At 42.4% G+C, this 22,256-nt stretch overlaps 1 protein-coding gene across 1 annotated transcript in view; it reads right to left on the reverse strand.

Annotated features, from left to right (window-relative positions):
* NAA16 (N-alpha-acetyltransferase 16, NatA auxiliary subunit) overlaps positions 1 to 22,256 on the reverse strand; it is a 587,644-nt gene that overhangs the window by 115,649 nt on the left and 449,739 nt on the right. Inside the window, exon 14 of the mRNA XM_078657379.1 lies at positions 21,540 to 21,753. Coding sequence (XP_078513505.1) covers positions 21,540 to 21,753 — 214 coding nt within the window. The remainder of the gene's footprint in view (positions 1 to 21,539; positions 21,754 to 22,256) is intronic.

Raw genomic sequence — 22,256 nt, forward strand, 5'->3', positions numbered from 1 at the left:
ATTAATCCACTTTAAAAGACTATCATAGAAGTTAAATATACAGGAGAGGTGATCTGGTGGAAAAGGGAGCCAAACCTAGCAATTTAATCAAAAACAGCTGATGAATTGCAGAACCAAAACATGCATATATACAGATCTTTAAAAAAAAATAAAATGCATCCACTACGATATTTTTCTTCGGAAAATTGACAAATTAGATTGCAAGATATAAGTGTACACATGGGAGTCTACACAAAGGAACAGTAATGAATGCATTTAGCCATGATTGAGAAAAGAAACCAAAAGAATATTAACAAAGTGCTTGTGATACAATGGTGCTCAATATACAGTGAACAGTATGTGGGCCAATAACATATGACCAAAAGGAAGCTGGTAATTGTACAGCGAATTATCGCAAGTGTTTTTATCTACCTCTAGGTCATATGTACAAAACCTCAACAGCAGGTTGGACTATGTGGATTTCAAGAGCTCATTACGAAGACAGAACAACAAAAAAACCTCGAGACTGCATTAAATGATTGGAAAAAATATGGACAGGTAGCTAATCCATTTATTTACAACCATATGGACTGAGATGAGACTCCTTAATACCCAATTACAGGGAACTCATTAACACGAAAGATAAAAGTTACTTACCCTGTAAGCATCTGTTCATGGAATATAGTGCTGTAGGTTCACACGCACTTCATACTCCTGCCATCTAGGGTTGGCCTTGGACATAAGCAACTTGTTTTCCTTCGAAGAAGTCTTTTGAGTTGCAAGGTCTAGTGACTCTTCCCATTAATGGTAATGGGCATTGGCTTCATAATCGGATTGTTTCACGCATGGCGGGTGAAGAGGATGATGGATCAAGAAAATGCACAATGATGATCATGCATGGGGAAAAGGTAAGAAAGTTATCTGCAACAACCGAAAGCTTCTGGGGAGGAGGATGTGCGCATATGAATCTGCAGCATTACATGCCACAAACAAATGCTTCAAGAGTTAGTAACATTTTCCATTCATGTCGTGTATCTGTAGATACACATGCTCTGTCCAGAATGCAAAGCAGGTATCCCCCAAAACGGTGGCTAGTTAGAGGATTGGAAAAGTGTACATAGTGCAGCCTGGTCCACTTGGGCCTGTTTTCGTGGACAGCAATGCATTAGTGCTTGGTGAACGTGTATGGTGAGGTCTACGTAGTTGCTTTACAGATATTAGCTATTGGGAAGTTACCCAGAAAGGCCATAGAGGCTGCTTTTGTATGTGTAGAATGCAGCCTTGGTAGAGTTGTCTTTTGGCCATAGGTAAGCATGTTTGAATGGACTTGATAAGCCAGCGAGCTACCACTGCTTTTGAAATGGCACTTTGTGTGGTTTAGAGTAGGTGACAAATAAATGTTGTGTTTTCCTAAATGATTTGGTCCTGTTAACTTAGTACATGAAGGTCGTGTTTACATCCAGTATGTAAAGGGCTCTCTTTGCTACTGAGCCTGGCTGTGGGAAGAACACAGGGAGCTCAAAGCCAGAGATATGGAGCCAACACGCCTGTGGATTAAGATGCTGGAATTTAAGCTCCTGGTAGGAGTGTTTGCTGCACCAAGGATGGTGTTGGAGATTGTTTGCCCTTCAGCTACAATCTCTTGTACCCTTTGCTTGTATTGGTCTGGGAGATGTTGGATTAGTTACCCCATTTCGTCCCACTGGGCAGGGTTATATCTCGCCAACAACCCTATGGAGTTGGAGATATGCCAGTGAGTTGCAGATTGTGAGTCAAACCTTTTTCCTGCTGCATCAATCCTATTACTGTCTTTTTCACACACCTGGGCATCCTCAGTAATTTGGGGATTTGCCTGTTTACTTGTGGCTTGCACCATCAGGGTCTGGCAGGAGCTGGCTTCTAATGTAGGGTAGGTCAGAGGGCGAGGGCATGCATTTCTTGCCAACCCTCAAGGTGGCAACTCTGGTCAGAACTGGATCTCTAAAGACCCGTTGCATAGGTTTAAGCACTCCCTTAAGTATAGGCAAATATTGGGTGGCATACTGGGGGTGTGGGTTTCCACCAGGAATTCCTCCTCTTCTAGAATGGTGTGTAGGTCCACCTTGTGAAAGTTGGCTGCCCTGTGAATTGCCTCGTGATACGAGGTGATATTGTCAGGAGGGCAAGATTTAGCAGGGTAGAGGTTGGGTCGTCACCTGGAGGGACAACCCCATAATCATCCCATGGATTATATGGGATCTCTGGATCATATATAAGGTCATAAGGATTTAAGGGCTCCTCTTCCCACAGAAGTAACGTGTACCCCTTCCGGGGAAGGAGGCAGGGTACGTAGTGGGGGAAGCCCTGAGGAGGAAGAGGTAGAGAACGAGGAGGAAGAATTGGAGGAGCAGGCCATGGGGGCATCTTGACACTTCTTGAGATTTGGAGTTGGAAGGGGCTCCAATGCTAGTACCTCCTCAAAAGTCAACTTCCGGTTACGAGGGAGAGTCTCCTGCACCACTGGTGGAAGCTTTGCAGTGATTTTCTCCATCTGAGGGATGAATAAACAGTATTTGCTGTCTTGAGTGCAGCGCCTCCTGAAGGCATTGAAGGATTGCCAGCTCCCAGTCCTCTGAGTCTGGTGTGGAAGGCCGACTGGTCGCCAAGGGCTGTTTTGGCCTTGAGACAGTTTTCAACGTTGAGCGCAATCTGGTCTCCGGGGTGTCTGTCAGATCAGATGTTGAATCCCCGTGGGTCCTCGGCCCAAAAGGCTGGGTACCCAATAGTGGGCTGGGTGTTTGGCCTCCGAGGGGCGGTGAGTAGCCTGGAGTGTACTACTATTCACAGCATTGGACTTCTGATGCTGTCCCGGTGTGGGCTGATTTTTATAAACCTTAAAGTCTGAGGGCAAATCTTATTCTGGATTAAAGGATGCAATCATTACAACGCCACCCCCTCCTGCCTCTTCGACATCTTCCCCAAAGATGTCGGGGTATCGTCGTCTCAAAGTTGCTCCATGGGTGCTGAGTGAGTCGACGATCGCGATGATTCCCAATTGCCTTTTGGAGTGGAAGACGAGGCAAGCAGAGCAGAAGGCCTAGTTACGCTCCAGGGACAGGAAAATGTTGCAGACCGTGTGTTGATCTGGGCATGAGTACCTGGAATGGCATTGTGGGCAGTAGCAAAAAGGTATATTTTCCATTATGGCACTCGGATTCTGACATGCGAGACTCGATGAAATACACCCCTTGCGAGGCGACAACGAACCCAAAGATGTAGCTCAGATGGAGTGACCACAACAGAATGAAACAAGCATTTGCAATGCAATAGGTCTCGCATTATTACAGTGTGAGCTATTGGCATCGCTAAATAATGCAACACCAATAGCTCAAACTTAAATAATACGAGACCTATAGCATTGCAAATGCTTGTTGATAGGTTCCTGTGTTGTCTCACGCCTTCCATGCATCAGTTAAGCAAAGTGACACCTCTGAATGTTTAAAATAAACCAGATGATGATGCCCTCGCATGAAGCTTGGTGCTGCAGTCATTCCAAGCCTGTCATGCTCAGTCTTTACCCTTCCGTCCAATTACTCCCCGCCCCCACCCCCGTCTGTTTTTGTGCATGAAATGGGAACATATAAGTGAAAGTATTCACTATACCAGAGTACCTGTTTCCTAATGAGAAGTGCTGGTAGTTTCCCATTCGAAGTATAGAGCCTACTGCTGAGACATGCAGGAACTCTCACAGTTAAAATAAAGTTGTGCAGATACTTAGTACTAGTTAGTACCTGCCCACCCAAAGCACAGCTCCCTTAACGTCCGTGTAAATGAAGGTGGATTATAAGAGATTTTGTTCAACAAAAAACACGACTCTTAATTTTACCTGCTTGTTCTTCTGTCAGGGACTGGGTGGATCAGTGGTTTATAAGATCACGATCACTAAACTAACGACCTCTTTAACCCCTTGAGCAAGTTCTCTATGTGTTTGTGGCTTAACGATGACCAGAGCCAGTCTACAGACGCCTGCATTGTTGCGAACAGCATCACTTTCAGTGTTGTCAATACAGCAACTTTTGTACGGCGACCAACATTTGCAGAGCTTGGAGACATTCGGCTTGAAGTGCAAAAGAAGCGCAAGAAACCTAACTAAACATGCATACAATCGAACCCAACAAGCAACCAACCGCGATCATGCATTTTTGTAACAAATGTGGAAAACTTTCAGTTGCGGGTAATTTTTATAGACACAAACCTAACTCGAAAAACGCCTACAAAATAAGAAAAAGGAAGTCATAAGTAAGGTCGTTAATTTATAAAACATGTAATTCAATTTAAATCTTCGTTTAAAACAACTGGGAACAGTGAGCACGACAGACAACTCTGCTTGCATTAGCAAAGATTGTAATACACTGAAGGGCACAGCGAATGTTACGCCCATTACACCATCACTGCGGTACAAAAGGGGGTGGTGATGGACGGAGCATCTGAATCAATCAAACACTCACACCCAGTCAAAAGATCTGGGTATAATCCATCACCGTTCTTTAGCCCACTCGGACACCCCAGTTCAGACATGGCTACATGCAAATCAGTCTGACCCCGTGCCTCATGGGAACAGTCCAGCCCGAACTGCCAAGCCATGCCTTCCCTGGACCGGAAACAAGCTTCCGAGGACCGGTTTCTGGCATTCCAGCAGTCTTCCTTGAATCCAGTGGCAAAGTGAGCAAGGGACTCACGTCTGAGCATACCCTGCCACACTTATGGCGGCCAAAAGCGGTACAAAAGGGGGTGGTGATGGACGGAGCTTCTGAATCAATCAAACACTCACACCCAGTCAAAAGATCTGGGTTCAATCCATCACCGTTCTTTAGCCCACTCGGACACCCCAGTTCAGACATGGCTATATGCAAATCAGTCTGACCCTATGCCTCATGGGAACAGTCCAGCCCGAACTGCCAAGCCATGCCTTCCCTGGACCGGAAACAAGCTTCCGAGGACTGGTTTCTGGCATTCCAGCCGTCTTCAGCCCGGCTTGCTTGAATCCAGTGGCAAAGTGAGCAAGGGACTTACGTCTGAGCATACCCTGCCACACTTATGGCGGCCAAAAGCGGTACAAAAGGGGGTGGTGATGGACGGAGCATCTGAATCAATCAAACACTCACACCCAGTCAAAAGATCTGGGTTCAATCCATCACCGTTCTTTAGCCCACTCTGCCACCCCAGTTCAGACATGGCTATATGCAAATCAGTCTGACCCTGTGCCTCATGGGAACAGTCCAGCCCGAACTGCCAAGCCATGCCTTCCCTGGACCGGAAACAAGCTTCCGAGGACCGGTTTCTGGCATTCAAGCCGTCTTCAGCCCGGCTTGCTTGAATCCAGTGGCAAAGTGAGCAAGGGACTCACGTCTGAGCATACCCTGCCACACTTATGGCGACCAAAAGCGGTACAAAAGGGGGTGGTGATGGACGGAGCATCTGAATCAAACACTCACACCCAGTCAAAAGATCTGGGTTTAATCCATCACCGTTCTTTAGCCCACTCTGCCACCCCAGTTCAGACATGGCTATATGCAAATCAGTCTGACCCTGTGCCTCATGGGAACAGTCCAGCCCGAACTGCCAAGCCATGCCTCCCCTGGACCGGAAACAAGCTTCCGAGGACCGGTTTCTGGCATTCCAGCCGTCTTCAGCCTGGCTTGCATGAATCCAGTGGCAAAGTGAGCAAGGAACTCATGTCTGAGCATACCCTGCCACACTTATGGCGGCCAAATGCGGTACAAAACCGTACCGCTTTTGGCCGCCATAAGTGTGGCAGGGTATGCTCAGACGTGAGCCCCTTGCTCACTTTGCCACTGGATTCAAGCAAGCCGGGCTGAAGGCGGCTGGAATGCCAGAATGTTTCCGGTCCAGGGAAGACATGGCTTGGCAGTTCGGGCTTGACTGTTCCCATGAGGCACAGGGTCAGACTGAATATAGTAAGGGGAGAAACCCTAAAGTATTCGAGTTTTCAAAATAAAAATAAATGGGACAAATTCATAAAAGATTGTGATATGGTTTCGAAGGTAGAAAGAAAACTGGCCGAACGTATTACATCTAATAGTTATATCGAAGAATCCCAAACTGATCTTTCTATCAACCGTAGTACAGTATATTCCCATAATTTGGAGCGAGTGATTTCTCAATACAGACAACATAGAACTGAAAGCTACGAGCTAAGTGAGCAAACAGGCAAACTATTGGCACAGAGATTACGTCAAAAAACAACAGCAAACAAAATTCTCAAAATTCGAGATCTCAGTGGGACTGTTAGAGTATCCAAGAAAGACATATTAGCTGCTTTCAGTGAATTTTATAAGGCTTTATATTGTCAACCTAATAATATATTAGACATAGAAACTAGAACATCTCAATATTTGGAGGGTGTAGATAAAATTCGGTTAACGGAAGATCAGAGGGAATCACTTAGCGCTATAATTACCTGGGAAGAAATCTTAGTAGCAATAATGGGTCTGGCTCCTGGTAAAGCAGCAGGGCCGACAATATCCCACTACAATTCTATCGAATATTTAGAAGAGTTTTAAAACCAGAACTCCTAAAACTGTTTCAATGGGCATTCTCTGGTATCCCTCCAGAGTCATGGTCGCTAGCCACTATTGTTATTTTTAAAAAGAAAGGGAAGCCCAACAAAGAGCTCGGATCTTACAGGCCCATATCCCTCATATCAGCCGATAGCAAAAAAAATTCTAAAATTTTAGCTAATAGACTAAATAATTTGATGCCGTATCTTGTATCTAGAAGGCAGCACGGATTTGTGGCTAAAAGAGATACTACGGACCTTATTAAAAAAATTAAAACACTGCTGGACTGGGCGCAGGCATCAGGCTCCCCTGTAGCTGTGGCCCTGTTGGACGCCAAAAAAGCGTTCGACAGGGTCACATGGGGGTTCCTTTGGGCTGTTATGACCTGGATGGGACTCCCTTAGGAATTGTTGAATGCTATTAGAGCACTTTATCACCAACCTAAAGCTGCTATCAGGATCACCGATACAGTCTCTGAATCTTTTGGGATAACAAGGGGAACAAGGCAGGGCTGTCCCTGCTCCCCCTTGTTGTTCGCTATGTACCTGGAACCCTATCTCTGTAAATTAGTAATCGAGGAAGGAATTGCTCCGGTAGCGGTTAGAGGAAACAAATTCAAAATATTCGCATACGCTGATGATGTCGCTATCACCACGTCAGACATCAAAAGTGCATTACCAAAGATAATCTCCTTAGCGGAAGAATTCGGGGAGTTATCAGGTTATAAATTAAATATAGTAAAAACGCAGATAATTCATTCCGAAAATGATCGTCCTAAAGATATGGTGTTCGTATCTGAGGCACAATATTTAGGGATTACAATATCCCCCAAGGTTGAGGATATTGTACGTCTAAATATAGAACATATATTAAAATCTTCGAATGCCACGTTGGAAAGGCTCAATAATTTACACTTCTCCCTTTATGGTCGGGCTAATATTTTGAAGATGTTGATCTTTCCTAAATTTTTATATTTATTTCGCACAATTCCTCTATTGTTTCCGACATCTTACTTCTCTCAAATGGATAGAATGGCATCTAGATTCCTATGGAGCTACCATCTTCCGAGAATGAAAGGTGGTTGGGGGGGGGTCCCTAACTTTTGGTTATATTATTGGCTCATCTTATTAAAATATATGGGCAATTCCCTGGAATTACCATTGATGAAGCGATCTATCCGTCAATCTATGAAATATTACTGGGCGAGGAAGTTTCTCAGTCTCTGGTTAAAATTCTAGAAATCAGTTATAAAAAAAGACCAAGTTTAAAATTATATTAGCGGCTGCTTCAATATGAAGGCAGTTTAAAAAGAAATTAATTAATTGTAAAGACATTAATTATTATACTCCAGTTCTGAAGAATCGGTTACTCCCCGAGATCTTCAATAACCAAGTCATGAAAAGATGGCACGCTGCAGGGATCTGTATACTAGGAGATCTCTATGACAGCACCCAACTTTGTTCTTTTTCCTGTCTACAAGCAAAATATAATTTGTCTAGATCTGATTTTTTTAAATACCTTCAGCTTCGCAACTTTCTGGAATCAAAGGGGTTACTCGACCATATCTGCATGAGTAAAAATGATATTTTAGAAGCAAGTAGAAGGGGGGGGGAATTGGATTAATGTATCAGCTAGTAATGAACCAAATGGATGATGATCTGAATTTCATTGAAAACAAATGGCAAAGGAAATTTGGAATCGCTAATGTTGATATAGTAAGATCAATTAAATTATCAACCAGAGTGCTGTTTAATGGCTCATTGCAGAGCCAACACTTAATGGCCATTTTCGATCTGTATTACTCGCCGGCGAGGCTGGCAAAATGGAAGGGGAGCAATGGTAACAAATGCAAAAGATGCGATGAAATAGCTGCTGACTATCAAAACCAGTTTGGGGATTACTTTAAAATTAAATATGGGAATGGTTATTATTGGTTTGTAAACTAATCAAATAGGAATTAGGACAACAGCTGAAGAAGTTTTTCTATTTATTTGTATGGCAGATTTTCGTTTTTGTATTCTCTCACTGGCTCGATTCTGAATCTCCTGTTTTTAGCCAGTGGCAAGCTAAAATGTTATCTATATACCAACTTCAAATGGCCATTTACAGATCTAAGAGTGCTATAAAATAAAGACTTGGGATAAAAATCTGGGCTCCAATTCAGAACTGGATTTAATCTATTAATCTATATAAGCTAAACATTGTCAAATGAATCTATCTATTGTATATTGTTATTATTACTTTCTTTTGCCTTTCAATCATGTATAAAGATAAGTTTGTCGCTATTTATGTATAATGTCTGACTGTTTGCTGAAATAAAACTAATAAAAAAAAAATACAAGTAAGCAAATGCTACTCACTGGATACCCTAGTTCTCTTTCAGGAGACTCCTCATAAATGGCTTAAGTGCTGTACTGACCAGCCCGCATGTGGACTCCTAGAACACTTTACTAAAAATATATATAAAAATGCACTTATACAATAGATCTGGAAGGGGAAGAAACCTTGCATTACAAAGGAGCTCAACTATCTGCTGCCTCGGATGGATTGTCTAGGTGTCCAGGATCTGCACTCCTACTACAACGCAGCCCAGATGAGATGTCTAGTGGAATGGTTCCAACTGGAATCAGAAAAGTATTGGCTCTTTCAGGATAGGGCGGTGGAAGGTACCTCTCTCTGGAAGGTCTCCTTCCTGAAAAAAGTGCACTGACCCCAAAACGTACATCTCTCCCTAATCACGCGAGCTACGATGGACACCTGTGATCAAACGAGCATCAAGTGCAGCCTTATGTCCTTCCCTTCTCCTATAAAGCCACTGTTTGAATACCCGGATTTTATTCCCGGGCTGGACCCGGGCGCATTTACGACATGGAGGCAAACGGAGTGCCGCTCCATGGGACATACGTTTGACGAAGAAGAAATACTTCCCTTCCACCAATTAAGTGTGGACTTTTGTCTCCCTGAATCTGAGTGACTTCCTTACCTACAACTCCCCATTGGCTATCACACATCAGCAATAGGCCTAATATCCAAAGGCACCTTATGCCATATGAGAAGTGGCTGCTTACTAAATCTTCAGGGACGCGGCATACTTCTGACTTATTTATTTATTTATTTATTCAGAGTTTTATATAGCGCGAACAAGATCTTTACAGATATCAGAGCGCTTCACAGAAACAGGGGGTGACGATAGCATGAGGGTGATGCGACATAATATTGGGTGCAATATAAACTTCAGTAACATGATCGGATAGCAGTCATGTTCAAATAGAAAGTCAATAAACAATCAGATAAGCGAAAAATAAAAGACGAGACTGAGTCTTACATACAATTACGATAAAATCAGGAGAACTTATACTATAAGTATCTAAAAGTTGTAGGGGAAGGGGCCTCGATATACAATAGGCTAACAGGAATAGTCTAATAATAGATATTTAGTGAGTAGCATAGAAGGATCGAATGACCATCAAGTAGTTGTGGCATACAAGAGGAATAAACAGATCTAGGTCATGCAAAATATGACATTATTTGACATTGGACAATCATGAAACCAGTAATACCCAAGCGGCACGAAAGTCAATGAGGAACAGACATTAAAGTTCAGGTGAACTTGGCCATGAGGATGGCTTTCACCTCTTTCTTAAAGAAGGCCGTGGAGGAGATAAGCCTGGTTTCGGGAGGGAGTGCGTTCCAGATCCTCGGCGCCATTCCTGAGAAGGAGCGTTTGACTTATGTTCATTCTTGATCCAGCGTAACAGTCAAATCTATAAAGCGAGCCAGCATAGATGGGAACAAGATCTAAGCAGCAATTGAGTGATCGGAATGGAGGGATATTTATTACAGGGCAAGGCACACAGCTTGCAATTCGTCCCTTACCGAAACCTACATTAAAATCACTACGTATTGGTATTTCACACCTTTTCAAGTTCCGTAGTGCCAAATGCTGGAGGGCATGTGGAGCACTGGGTACTTTGGTACACATCCTCTGGGATGCCCTACTGGATGAAAATAGTGGATGAGATTGACTCACATCTCAAGAAACAGATACCCAGATTCCCCGCCTATATATTGCTAAGGCTACCTAACCCTCTCACATACATCCGGACATCTAGGCACCGCAGGCAGATAGGCCTGGCTTTAAGAGCTGCAATACAGAGCATATCACATACATATGCTAGAATTAACTCTACAGAAATCCAGCAATAAAGCTAGGCGATGGTTGAGAGCACTGCAATATCACCATCCCTGCAGGGCCAGGCCTTTACTGTGAGGGAGGCAAATGTGGAGAGATTTGCCACTGCCAAGCAAGATCCAAGAGAAATGCCTGTGCATTTTGAGCTCTTGCTTCTCTTAATGAGGACATTCTGAATCAGAGGACTTGGAGGGAAGGCACAGAGGTATACCCATGTCCAATTCACCATCAGACTGACATACAGATCGGACCCTTAGCCATCCAATAAGCAAACTGCTCACTTCTGGTATTTACATGAGCTGCAAAGGCATCTCAGGGTGCATGACACCATGATTTGAAGAAGGGATTTCTAATTTGTGTGCCTGCTCAGTCTGTTCACTTGGGTACGGTTAGCCCTTATAATGTGGAAGACTAACAGGAATGTGTCATGCTGTAAGGGCCATTCAGACAGATGCATTGCAAAATGGCAGAGCTGGGGGGGTGTTTGTGCATCCTGGTTTCTTCACATGGAAGAAAGCTGTAATGTTGGGTGTATAAATCCTAAACCTTACACTGGCAGGAAGGATTTTAATCCATATCTGCAGGGACAAATGCGACTTGTTCCACAAAGCACGGATGGAAAGTTATCTACAATGCACTCCACCAATATTCTGGAGTTTATGGCAATAGTGAGTTGCACGGGCACCCACAAAGAATTTAGAAGTGCTAATCATCAAAAAAGCAGCAAGGGAAAGAATGACGAGCATGGGACACCATAATTAGTCAGGACAACTGAAGTCCCGCTTGGCAATCATCAGGCTACATTTGTCGTGTTGGTCATGCAGTAATCGACTGTCCGGGTGACAAATGTTACTTTCTATGGGAAGGGTAAGCTTTTATCAGTCCGGAGTACATAGCGAACTATCAGAACCAGAACACTAATATTATGCTGGGCCCTGGACCAGTGTGAGCAATGCTGACCTACTTCACCATTTAAAAGAAGCTACAAGGGGCTTACTGACAATAGCTTCTTCCAGGTTGCTCACCAGGGAACCAGAAAAAAGGGTTCTGGGAAGAAAGACTGCTGAAGGTGGTCTACTTATAACACTGGCCCTGTCTTTCCACTAAATGCACAAAGGCTAGGTGACTCAGCTGCTTCCTTTCTATTCTCTCTAAGCACAGGGAAAAATAGACCAGGTTACTCAACTTTCAACATCGAGCAATAATGTATTTGCTTTCGTATTTCAACAAATTACCTTGAGTGCTGAATGTCAGCCTGGACTCAAGTATCTATGGTCTTCTATTTGAAGTCTAGTAACCAGTAAACAAGTGTTACAGAGTACTTATTACCACACTTTTGGTATTACCACTAATTGCAGGATTTCTAGTTGAACATTTCTATACCTTTTTCTGCAGCAACTGTTATTCGATGACATAACCCTTTCTCCTCTCTTCACAGATAGTTTTACTATGGATGCGTTTCTTGCTATTTTACAAGTCTAATTGTACACTCTGGCTCCTCCTTTCAAGCTAATGGGATGAAACAATAATTTTGACAAAGGCAGGAGTGAACTTCTGCAGCTAAAAACAGGTCATCAGCATGGCCAGGATGTTGGTAAAACCTGAGGGGTGTTGAGGTCAAATGGCATAGTATTGTACTGGTACTGTTGGTTCTCTTAATGAAACTGGCATTTCTTGTGTTATTTCAGCGTTTGTAGCAGTGGGCATCCAAAAAGTCAACTGATCAGAGTCAGTCACTGTTTTAGATAGCTGACCGAGACAGAGTCAAAGTCAACACCTTCTGCAGAAGATGTGGGAGAGTTGGTTTATACCAGAGGTTTAATATGGTAAGGAGCAGAACTTCTTGGGGTGCCATGTGGGGCACAGGTGGCCAAAATGTAGGTGAAATTGAGACCTACAGAACAAAGATACTCTTCACCAACGAGAGGACAAGAAGACCGCTGCATCAGTGGTAGTCTGGGTCCAGTGATTGTAGCAGAGGAAAAGCCACCCCTCCCAACACTGACACACAGAATGGAGTTGACAGTTTCTGCAGCAGTTTCAATGACGCCCTGAGATATTAGGACCTTTCTGTTCTGTAATGTCTTAGCCAGGTTGAGCATGAACTTATATTCCTCCTTACTACATCCCAGACACAGGAAGTAGTACAGATCAAATCTGTGGCAGCGATGGAGTTCAGAGCTGGCCAAGATGGGACTGGATTTCACCATCTCAGAAGAGACCATCAGACTGGTACACATTTGTTCCATTTTTCTCCACATGCTAGGCCTTCTAGGTGCTTTTTCAAGCTGTGTTCACCACCACAGACTAAACTGGGGCATTCTAGAGATAAAGAATGGGCCGGCAACACGTGCTAAGAATCTGCTGTCCATAGATTATGCGAGATCAGAGAAAGATTTCCTCTAAATCTCCTAAGCTTGCTCTTAAATACCAGCAATTCTTTGGTGAGAAGTTAATGTTGCCACCAATGGATATTTGCCCTCCTTTTCTACCAACGCCAGCCTGGTAGCACCTCGTAAGATGCAGTTCCTCATGGTCGTTGCACAGCATAGAATCCATGCAAAGAGCTGTTTAGGAGAAAGAAAATTGTCCTTCCCTGAAGGTAAACTGGAACAGAGGGGAGACTGACAACTGAACCGAGACCAAAGGAGATAACTGGAAAAGAGGGACTGGTGCCCTGGACTGCTCCTCTGGTCTCATGATCTGCACCAGTCTGTAGTAGATGCCTCTGGGATGTTAAGAGCTCTAGTGGACACAAACTGCACTAAGAACTGGGGCAGAAACATTGGGTGGACTCTTCAACTTTAAAAGCATCCAAACAATGAGTTTGACGTAGGGTTTGCGACTGAAACAAAACATTAAGGCTTTAGGGATGTCAAAAATCCTGGACAAGTTGCTCCTAGTCTGATGGAACAGGAGAGTTACACGTGTCTTACAGAAACCCCAGTGGCTGCACTATACTGGTGCAAACTCTTTCAACTTCAAATGCTGAATATTATAGAATGTGGAGGCTGTCCTATACTTCTTGCTCTGATGTGCTTCCTGAGTTAAAGCAAACTCACAATTTGACTGAGGTGGTGGGTATCCAGAGGGTTAACATGGTGTGTTTGGGTATCTTTCGGAGCTTCTGTTTTTTTTGCCTCTTGTGTTTTATGGAAACTGATGTGAGTGAACAGCACAGTAGTCCAGATTTCTGCACCAAGGTCTCAGTTCTTTGAAGCGGTGGTGCTCTCCTAATTCCACATGCACACAATGGAAATTAGACTCAATTACTGGGGTGGAGTAGTCAAGAGTTTGGGCTCCCTGATCAGAAAGGGCATCCACCAAGGACTGCCCATAGGAGGATCTTTGGTCGACTCACCAGTGCATATCTCTGAAGTCACCAGAGTGAACAGAGTAATTACAAACTGGGGTTGCGGGGGGGAGGGGGGGAAAGAGTTGAAAGTTACAGATAGTTTTGGTAAACTATAGTGTGATTTTTAAGAACTTTAAATAATATATTTGCTAGGCACCATTTAATAAATTGTGTTAGATAAAAAGGATTCATGGATAAAAAGTTAAATCCATTATCGCAACTTACAAAAACAAAATGTAGAGGCGCCTTTTTTGTTGTAATAAGTCACAAAAGTGCACCATAAGGTCAGTGACCTTGCATAGGTAGGATGCAGAAGTACGACTTTCAGGGTTTCAAAGACGTCTACACTACAACTGCAAACCTGTGACAGCTGCTGGGTTCCAGTCGGATTCCTAGTAAACGTTCGCAAATTACCTTTTTGTAAGAGCAAATATACATTTATATAATTGCGCATATGAAAATGTACAGGGCAGATTCACTTGTTGGAACTAATATTTATTTTTTCTCTAGGAGAAGAACATTTTGCCACATGAAGGAACTCCTTTCCCTATACCGTTATCTTTTTGGGGGAACGACTGGCCACTTTCTGCTATGGTATAAGTAGCCAGCAATACATTTTTAACCTTTTCCAAGATGTAATGGGATTGTAGGAGATTAGGTGAATATTCTAAAGCATGTAGAAGTGTGGGTGTGCATAAACTCGAAGGTCATTCCAGCTCTGGAACAACCACTTCTGGCTGACCTCCAGCTCCTCTAAGTAGGTTTGCTAATGAGTCTTCCTACGACTGAATCCTTTTATTATAGCAAAACCACCTTTTCCACAAATAAACTATACACAAACCATATCAGTTTAATTCTGACAAGACTTTGCAAAGTTTAACTAGTAGTAAACTACAATGATTGTAATAGAGCATAGTGTATGCTCACACTTTATGGCAAACAAGAGAACAGTGGCGCAGGGAAGATGAAGTGATCAGCCCAAGATTGACACAATATGGTCAAGTAGAGAATGCCAGGCTGCAGGGAAATCTCCTTGACTCTTAGTTGGCAATCTAAGCACTCAGATACATGCGGAATCTGAGTTTATTCACGCTATCATTTTGTTAAATTGAGAAAATGCTTAAAAATAAATTCACTGGAGGTCTTCACAAGACACTTGCTAAGAAACTAAAGTAAGTAAGTGAGCAGAATGGCATTTTCACTCTGGAATAATTGATAAGGTGGCATAATCATAGCCTTGCTAGATCAAAACCCGGACATAAAATAGGTCAAGGCCTAATCATAGATGCTCTTATCAGAGCTCTGATATAAAGATAACACTGTCATAATTTGTCACCTCATTCCATGGCCCCCAATAAGACATTTTTTGTTTAATCAGGACAATTAGATCTTTGATGCATCATGTTAATTTCACAAGTGGATTTCTTTGTAGTTCTATACACCTGTCATGAATCCATTCATCCAACCACTAACTCATTCTTACATTTACCCACCCATAATAAAACAGACAAATTCACCAAGCAGGAATAAAAGGAAAAGAAAAAAAAAGTAAACCTGATAGCGCCTAAACATGGCAGGCGTATGCTTCAATAAACAAATACATTTGCAATGGGGATATGGTTTTCAAGTTCAAACATGGCTGCCAATTTAGCAACATCCTTGCTATCTTGGAGCAGTAAAACAATGAAACACTGCACAATACCACTCCAAGATGGCTGCTCAGAAAACATCTAATGGGTGGTTTCTTGGAATAGTATTCGTATCAAAGGGAGAGTGAGAATTTTTGAGAACTAGTTCATATCCCCTAGAAATATATGTATAATCAATGAGAACTAGTCTGTCAAGACGTGGTGAAAAAACTCAAAGCTGTGTGTTGTTGCCAGAAGGAAGAAATCTTCTTTCTTAATGAAGCCCTCACCCACCAACCTAGTTGATGGCATGCTTCATCATGAGGCCCACCTGGCGACACCGAGTGTGTCCCTGGTGTGCTACAACACCTGTATTACAGCGGAGCGGGTATACTTACTGAGTGTGCGGTGTGGGTGGCATGAAGGGGAGATTTAAAAACTGTCCAGTGGTCCCAAGAGATAAGCTTTAATGATTGGGCCTCTGGCAGTATCAAAAAGCAAGGCAGCGGATGTAGGTGGAGTTGTGTTTAGGAAACTCGTGCATCCTGTGAGTGGTCTACACGTTTCAACCAGGCCTTTATATGAACTGGCCATCATGATGCTGTGGAAATTGAGTCGCAGAGTTTCCAGCCCATGTATTCTTTATGGCCTCCCTGGCACTTAGGGAAGAAGCACTGGCACAGGGGACCTGGTTGGCAGGGACCATGTGCATTACAATCAAAACCAAATCAATACCAGGCATAAAGTGTGGGGTAACCATGTCAAAAGAGGCATTCTCACAGTATCGGTCTGTGTCTCTCCTTATGAAATTCCCTCTTTTTCTCTCTCTCTCTTCTATTCAAGAAAAAAAAACTTTCTTCGTGCTCTAACAGCGTGCAATAACAATTCAAAGGTTGCCTGGGTAGAACAATTGCTTTTCTATTAAGTCGAGTTTACTGCTTGTGTAGCAATGTTTTATAATAAACAGATCAGACCTATGGCTTCTGATGAAGCTATTACCGGGGAACCAATAAGGCCAATAGGCTTCAAACTTGGCTTGTCCTGTAAGGCCTACTGTACCCAACACAAGCTTTTCAACAAGGCAACAATCAGGTACACTGTCACAACATTATAACGATGTAACATGCAATCCCACCTAAAAGAGCTTTTTTAACTTTTATCACAGTCAAAATCCTCTACTTCCAGGGTTTTTGGGAGGAGGTTAACCTTCTATGGTAATATGGGAGATTAGGTGTTCCAAAGTATAGGTTTGCAGGTTTTAGCACAGTGTAAAAACAATTTGCCCTCAAATCATCAGGTCTACCACTTTTGTCATACCTTTTCATAATATACAGATCAGACATCCAGCTATCTGCCCAAAATAATCACCAACATACCACTACTCTTCAGATAAACTCTCACAATACAATGCTCTCAGTGACCCCTTGGTGAAAACCTGGAAAAACTCTAAAAATAATAATTACCTTTAATGGCACTCAAATTCTGGAGCAGTTTAGGCACTATCCTTAAAGAAAACCAAAATTAACTGTTCTTCAGGAAGTTCCTAAAAACAAGACATCTCGTTCCTTAAATGTTCCTTAATGGGCCATTTCAAAATTATCTGTTCAACCACCTGGGACAAATTCTATTCACCAACTAATTTCATACACTATCCACAAGTAATGCACTCTTGAGTAGCACAAGCCACATATGAGTACAACTGTACAGGTATGCTGTCCACGCCATAGAAAGCCCTTAGGTCAAGAATAAACTACCTTTGTATGGAAACTTAGTGTAGTGCTGTTTGGTCACCTGCATGGTAAATAATTTGTCTTTTAACGGGTTTTGTAAATTGCACACCAGTATCCTTTGTGCCAAATGATTAAAATCTTTAAGTGATAAGAAATTGTGTTCCTTTTTTTCTATCCTTCGATATAGATCAAGAGCTCCACTCCTGATTCTACCAAACCCTTGGCAACAGAGCATGGATGTTGCCATAAAATGTCACAGATTTCAATCTGTGTCATTTGTGTTATAAAGATAGGTCAGTCACACACCTATGCAACATTTGAATGTGGAATCTGGGGCCTTCGCATGATTCCAAATCCTGAAAAAAATGCTCAGTTAATGCACTCTTAGGCAATCCAGGAGCAGGATGCCAAATTGTATATGCAAGATGCCAGCAATAAACTGGACTGTTCCCACTCAGGGTCATCCTCCTCAGATAAGCAGAAGGACAAAGCTTCAAGAAAAATAAGAAGCACAGCAAACAAGTCTCTACCACCAAATGCTCCCATTACCATGTGAGGCCTAGTAATTGGCGTCCTTGTGATCTACATCCAGATTCTTCATCTCCTCGGAGCCTGTTCCTATCCGCTACATGATGCACAAGAGTTTCCTGGGCCGTATTTGGATCCGCAGCAGGTAACTGCTTCAGGGAGGCTATTCTGCAGGTTTTCAAAATAGCCCTGCCTATATTGTGGAGCGCTTGGTTGGCAGGTCCAACGCCACACTTTCATAGGTAGCTCGGGTCTCGGCTGATCCCATTCAAAGTCTCTTTAGTTCAGCTCCAGAGCCTGATGTGGTTTCTATTCCTTTGCCAAATGTCTCATCGGTTGTACCCACATCAGTACTAGCTTCGGATCCCGGCCTTCTTCCTTCTTGCTACTGATCAAAAAAGCAAAACCGTACTTTGATGATTCTGTGGGGTAAGAGGTTTGCCAGGATGGAGGTCATATTTAGGTGAAATCTAGTCAGATGCCTCAGTTTACTGGAACAGGATGATTAGGCGGAAGATAATCTTCTCCTCCACCCCTTCACATTATAATACTGAAGGAAGCCTTTACCTGGAACAGAAGACAGCTAGTGGCTCAAAGCTTAGCCTGAGTTTGTCCTGGAAGCAAAGATGATGAATCTCCAGGTATAAGTATTCATAAGAAATTGTGATATTGTTATTATAAATCATTAATTGGGTAAACTAAACTGATGGAAGATTTCACATTCAGGCATATCAAGAATCATTGTATCGTAAACAGTAGCAAAAAAGTATATTTTCCGGTGTACAATATTTTTTAAAACCATTTCATAGGAAAGTCTCCAAAGCAGTTTCTTTGGTGTCTTACAAAATAATATGTGAAGAGATATACTGAGGGAGAGACTGTTTCTTATGAATGGTGAACTCAAGACATCTGAGATATTTGTTTAAAGTGCGCTGTGTAACAAATGAAAACAGAGCTGATCTAAGATATACTCATAGCATCATGTACACAAAAAGTCTTCTTACAATTAGGTATGCAAAATATCTTTAGTGATGAATCATTGTACAGTGAATACAAACCATGTTGCAATTCCTAAAGGCCTACAGTTGTGTTGAAAAGGAAACAAGAATCTTTATAACAAGAGGTTTCCATAACAAACAAACACACAGATTTGAGGCAAGCAGGTAAACTTAAAAGGCAATGCTGCAGGCATGTGGGATGATTGTCCATGTACCTTGGGTCTCACTTCACCTTATAACTTTGGCACAAGATCCTGAAAACATTGGTGTTTGAGATAGCTGTAAGAAAGTCACTTACCGGTAACAATGGCTTTCCAGCTAGAGTTCGTTCCCAGATTCATAATCTTATAATTATTCCCTGCCAATTATTACCCGCCGCTGGGCTGGCCCTCCGGTACATCACGCAAATCACCTTTCCTCATTCTTTTCTCTAACTTCCCACTTTTCACATAAAAAATCGCAAAGTGAGAAACTGAAAAAAATCAGCATAAGCAAAACCAACAGATTAGGCCTTAATGTGTCAACACCTATAAACATAGATAATCACAAATGCTGTTTACATGAGTTGCATGTGCAAATGCTGTTTCACACAGCAAAGCTTGCCCAGTGGCTTTCCCGGTGCTGGTAGTGATTAATGATGATTAAGTATCTTTTTCAGATTTCCAGCAGGCACTCCAGAGAAAGCACTACCTGGAAGGCAGAATGCTATACAAGATAGCAACTAGCTTAAGGTGAGAGACGAATACTGTTCTGGGAGGAGCTACTGCTCACACTACCTGTATTTTAGAGAATAGCTAAAATACATCTGAAACCCAAACCTAAAAAGCACATCTGAATGTAAGGCACTGAAAAGGTGCCTTTTGTGCATTCTTTTAGCAATCAATATGGCTGAATTCAGGGCAGTCCTTTTTTCAAAAGAATCGGTTCAGCAAATAAAATGTACAATATAAGGAAAATTGCTTATGAATCTGGGGAAGAATCCATCACTGGAGAACTACTGTTACAGATAACTCACTTTTCTTCTCCAGTAAGTGATCTCAAAGAAAGGAAAGTTACTTGTAGCTGCGCTATATCCCAGGTTTAGATCTGTTAAATTCAGAGTAACGTTAATTACTTCACCCCACAATAGATCTATAAAAAGTCTGTTAAGATATTGATCTCTCAGGTCTCCTAGATGGTATGAGAGGCGTAGCCCTCCAAATTCAGTATTTTTAAACTGTCCACATACCTAGTAAATTGAGGGGGTACACTTATCTACAGTACCAGGATTTAGAAAAAGTAGTTTGATTCGTATGAAAATCTTAAGATAGCAGAAAAGTCAAATTAATCCTAAGTAATCCTTTTCACGCTGTAAAGTTGGAGAAGGCAGACATCAATATTTTCATCTTCATTATTATTGTCATCTCCTCACCCCGTCTGTGAAGAGGGTCCAGAATGACTCATATGCCTAAAGGAGGAGGACTCCTTGGGCTGGACTGGCTCCCCTAGATTCAGATCTCCCCGCTGAGGCGAACAGTGTGCAAGTCCCAAACTGAGCCCTCTGCATGAGCATCACACAGAGCCAACAAGGCGCCATCAGAAATCTTGGTGACGAGAAGACCATGGCGTGGGAGAGATTGGGAGGATCGTACAAATAAACCATAGTGTGGAGGTATGGAGGCCGCGCCCTAAGTAGCAGAGGAGTGAGCAGTGACTGCTCTTGTCGTTTTCTATAGGGACAGAATCCCTTCAAGGCCTAATGGCACTTCCAGAAGGCCTAGCTTGGGAAGACATTTTAAAAGGCTGCAAGGCTTTGGAGTACTGGGCTGAGAAAAGCGGTCTCCCTCTCAATAGCCATTTGTTTATTTTTCAAACAAAGTATGCCAGTTGCAATGTCATGCTCAGCAGCCAGCTTTTTTAGGCATCTCAAATGCCAAATCGTTTTTGACACTTTGCTATCATATTGGCTGTAATATCTGGATAAGCCCAGGTTGGCAAAAGGCAGGAAAAATAAACCAGTCTTAATTCAGAACATGGTACAGAATGGCAACCAGACATTGACAAATCCTCCAATGAGTGAAAAGGATGCCTCTGAAATGGAAAAAAAATATTCAAAACTTCAAGTGCATTCTAAAGTTCTGGTCTCCCGAGTAAAAAACAAAAATTACAAAGTAAATTGACTACATCAGGGATAAACTAATCCTGACAAAAGCCTGACTGTAGGCTTTTTTTTTTTTTTTAAAGAGACAAGCATTTTATTCAGTGCTTCTGTTCTGATTTGAGTTTTTATTTAGGTTCACAGTTTTAAGGAGCAAGCTTCAAAAAGAGAGAAGAAATATACTACATTTGTGGAGTTTTCAAGGACCAGCCAAAGGTTATGAATCTGGGAAAGATCCTGTGCTGGACAAGTAGATGCATCAACATTGTGGTATTTTTTCATTTTAAGCTGTTGACTGTAATGTGAATATTAAGATTAATTTCATTTAACAAAATGTCCCCTTCTACAATATTAATATTGGGTCTATCTTTACGATAACAGATGATGCATCTTTCAACACACAAATTAAAGCGGCATATCATAAAATATTACCTGAATTGACTTCTTGCTCTTTACTTTCACAGGTCAAGGGATTGTCATACAGGTTCAAGTAGATTTCGATCGCTGATCGAGCAGCTTTAAAATAAAAAGCATGCTGCCTGAGTACATCTTCTAATCTCAGGAGATCAACATAGGCACGCAGGGTCATCTTTCGCATACAGTATGTATGGAAATCAAACTGATCATCCGTTATCTCAAAAAAATGCTTGAAAACAAAACAAAAACATAATTATTCTACAATAAGTCAACAAAACACATTTTTGTTTCCCAGCATAGTTACTCCTAGAAACAATACGTGTCATTTGCACCGCAGCACAAGTTACTTACCTTCGGTAACGATATATCTGTAAGAAACTTTAGTTAGTTAGGTTCCTTACCTTAGAATAACCCCCAGGCGTCAGACTTGATCCGGAAAGTTTTTGTCAGCAGTACCCCTGCGCGTCGGTAGGCGTCATCTGCGGCTCCGCGCCGGTCTTCGGTGTTGTGATCGCCAGAATGATGTCATCGGAGCACTTAGACACTGGCCTCGCGCGCTGACGTCAGTTTTGTACATAGCTTTCCGCGCCAGAACACAGAGCCATGCAAGAAACTGACACTGGTGCCATGAAACTAGGGCCCTGAAAGGGGATGACCTTAACCCTAGATATCGGTTTGAAGAACGGGGAGGATGGGTGGGGCGGTAAGGAATCTAACTAACTAATGTTTCTT

The sequence above is a fragment of the Lissotriton helveticus genome, chromosome 8, assembly GCF_964261635.1.
Source record: "Lissotriton helveticus chromosome 8, aLisHel1.1, whole genome shotgun sequence".
NCBI lineage: Eukaryota > Metazoa > Chordata > Amphibia > Caudata > Salamandridae > Lissotriton > Lissotriton helveticus.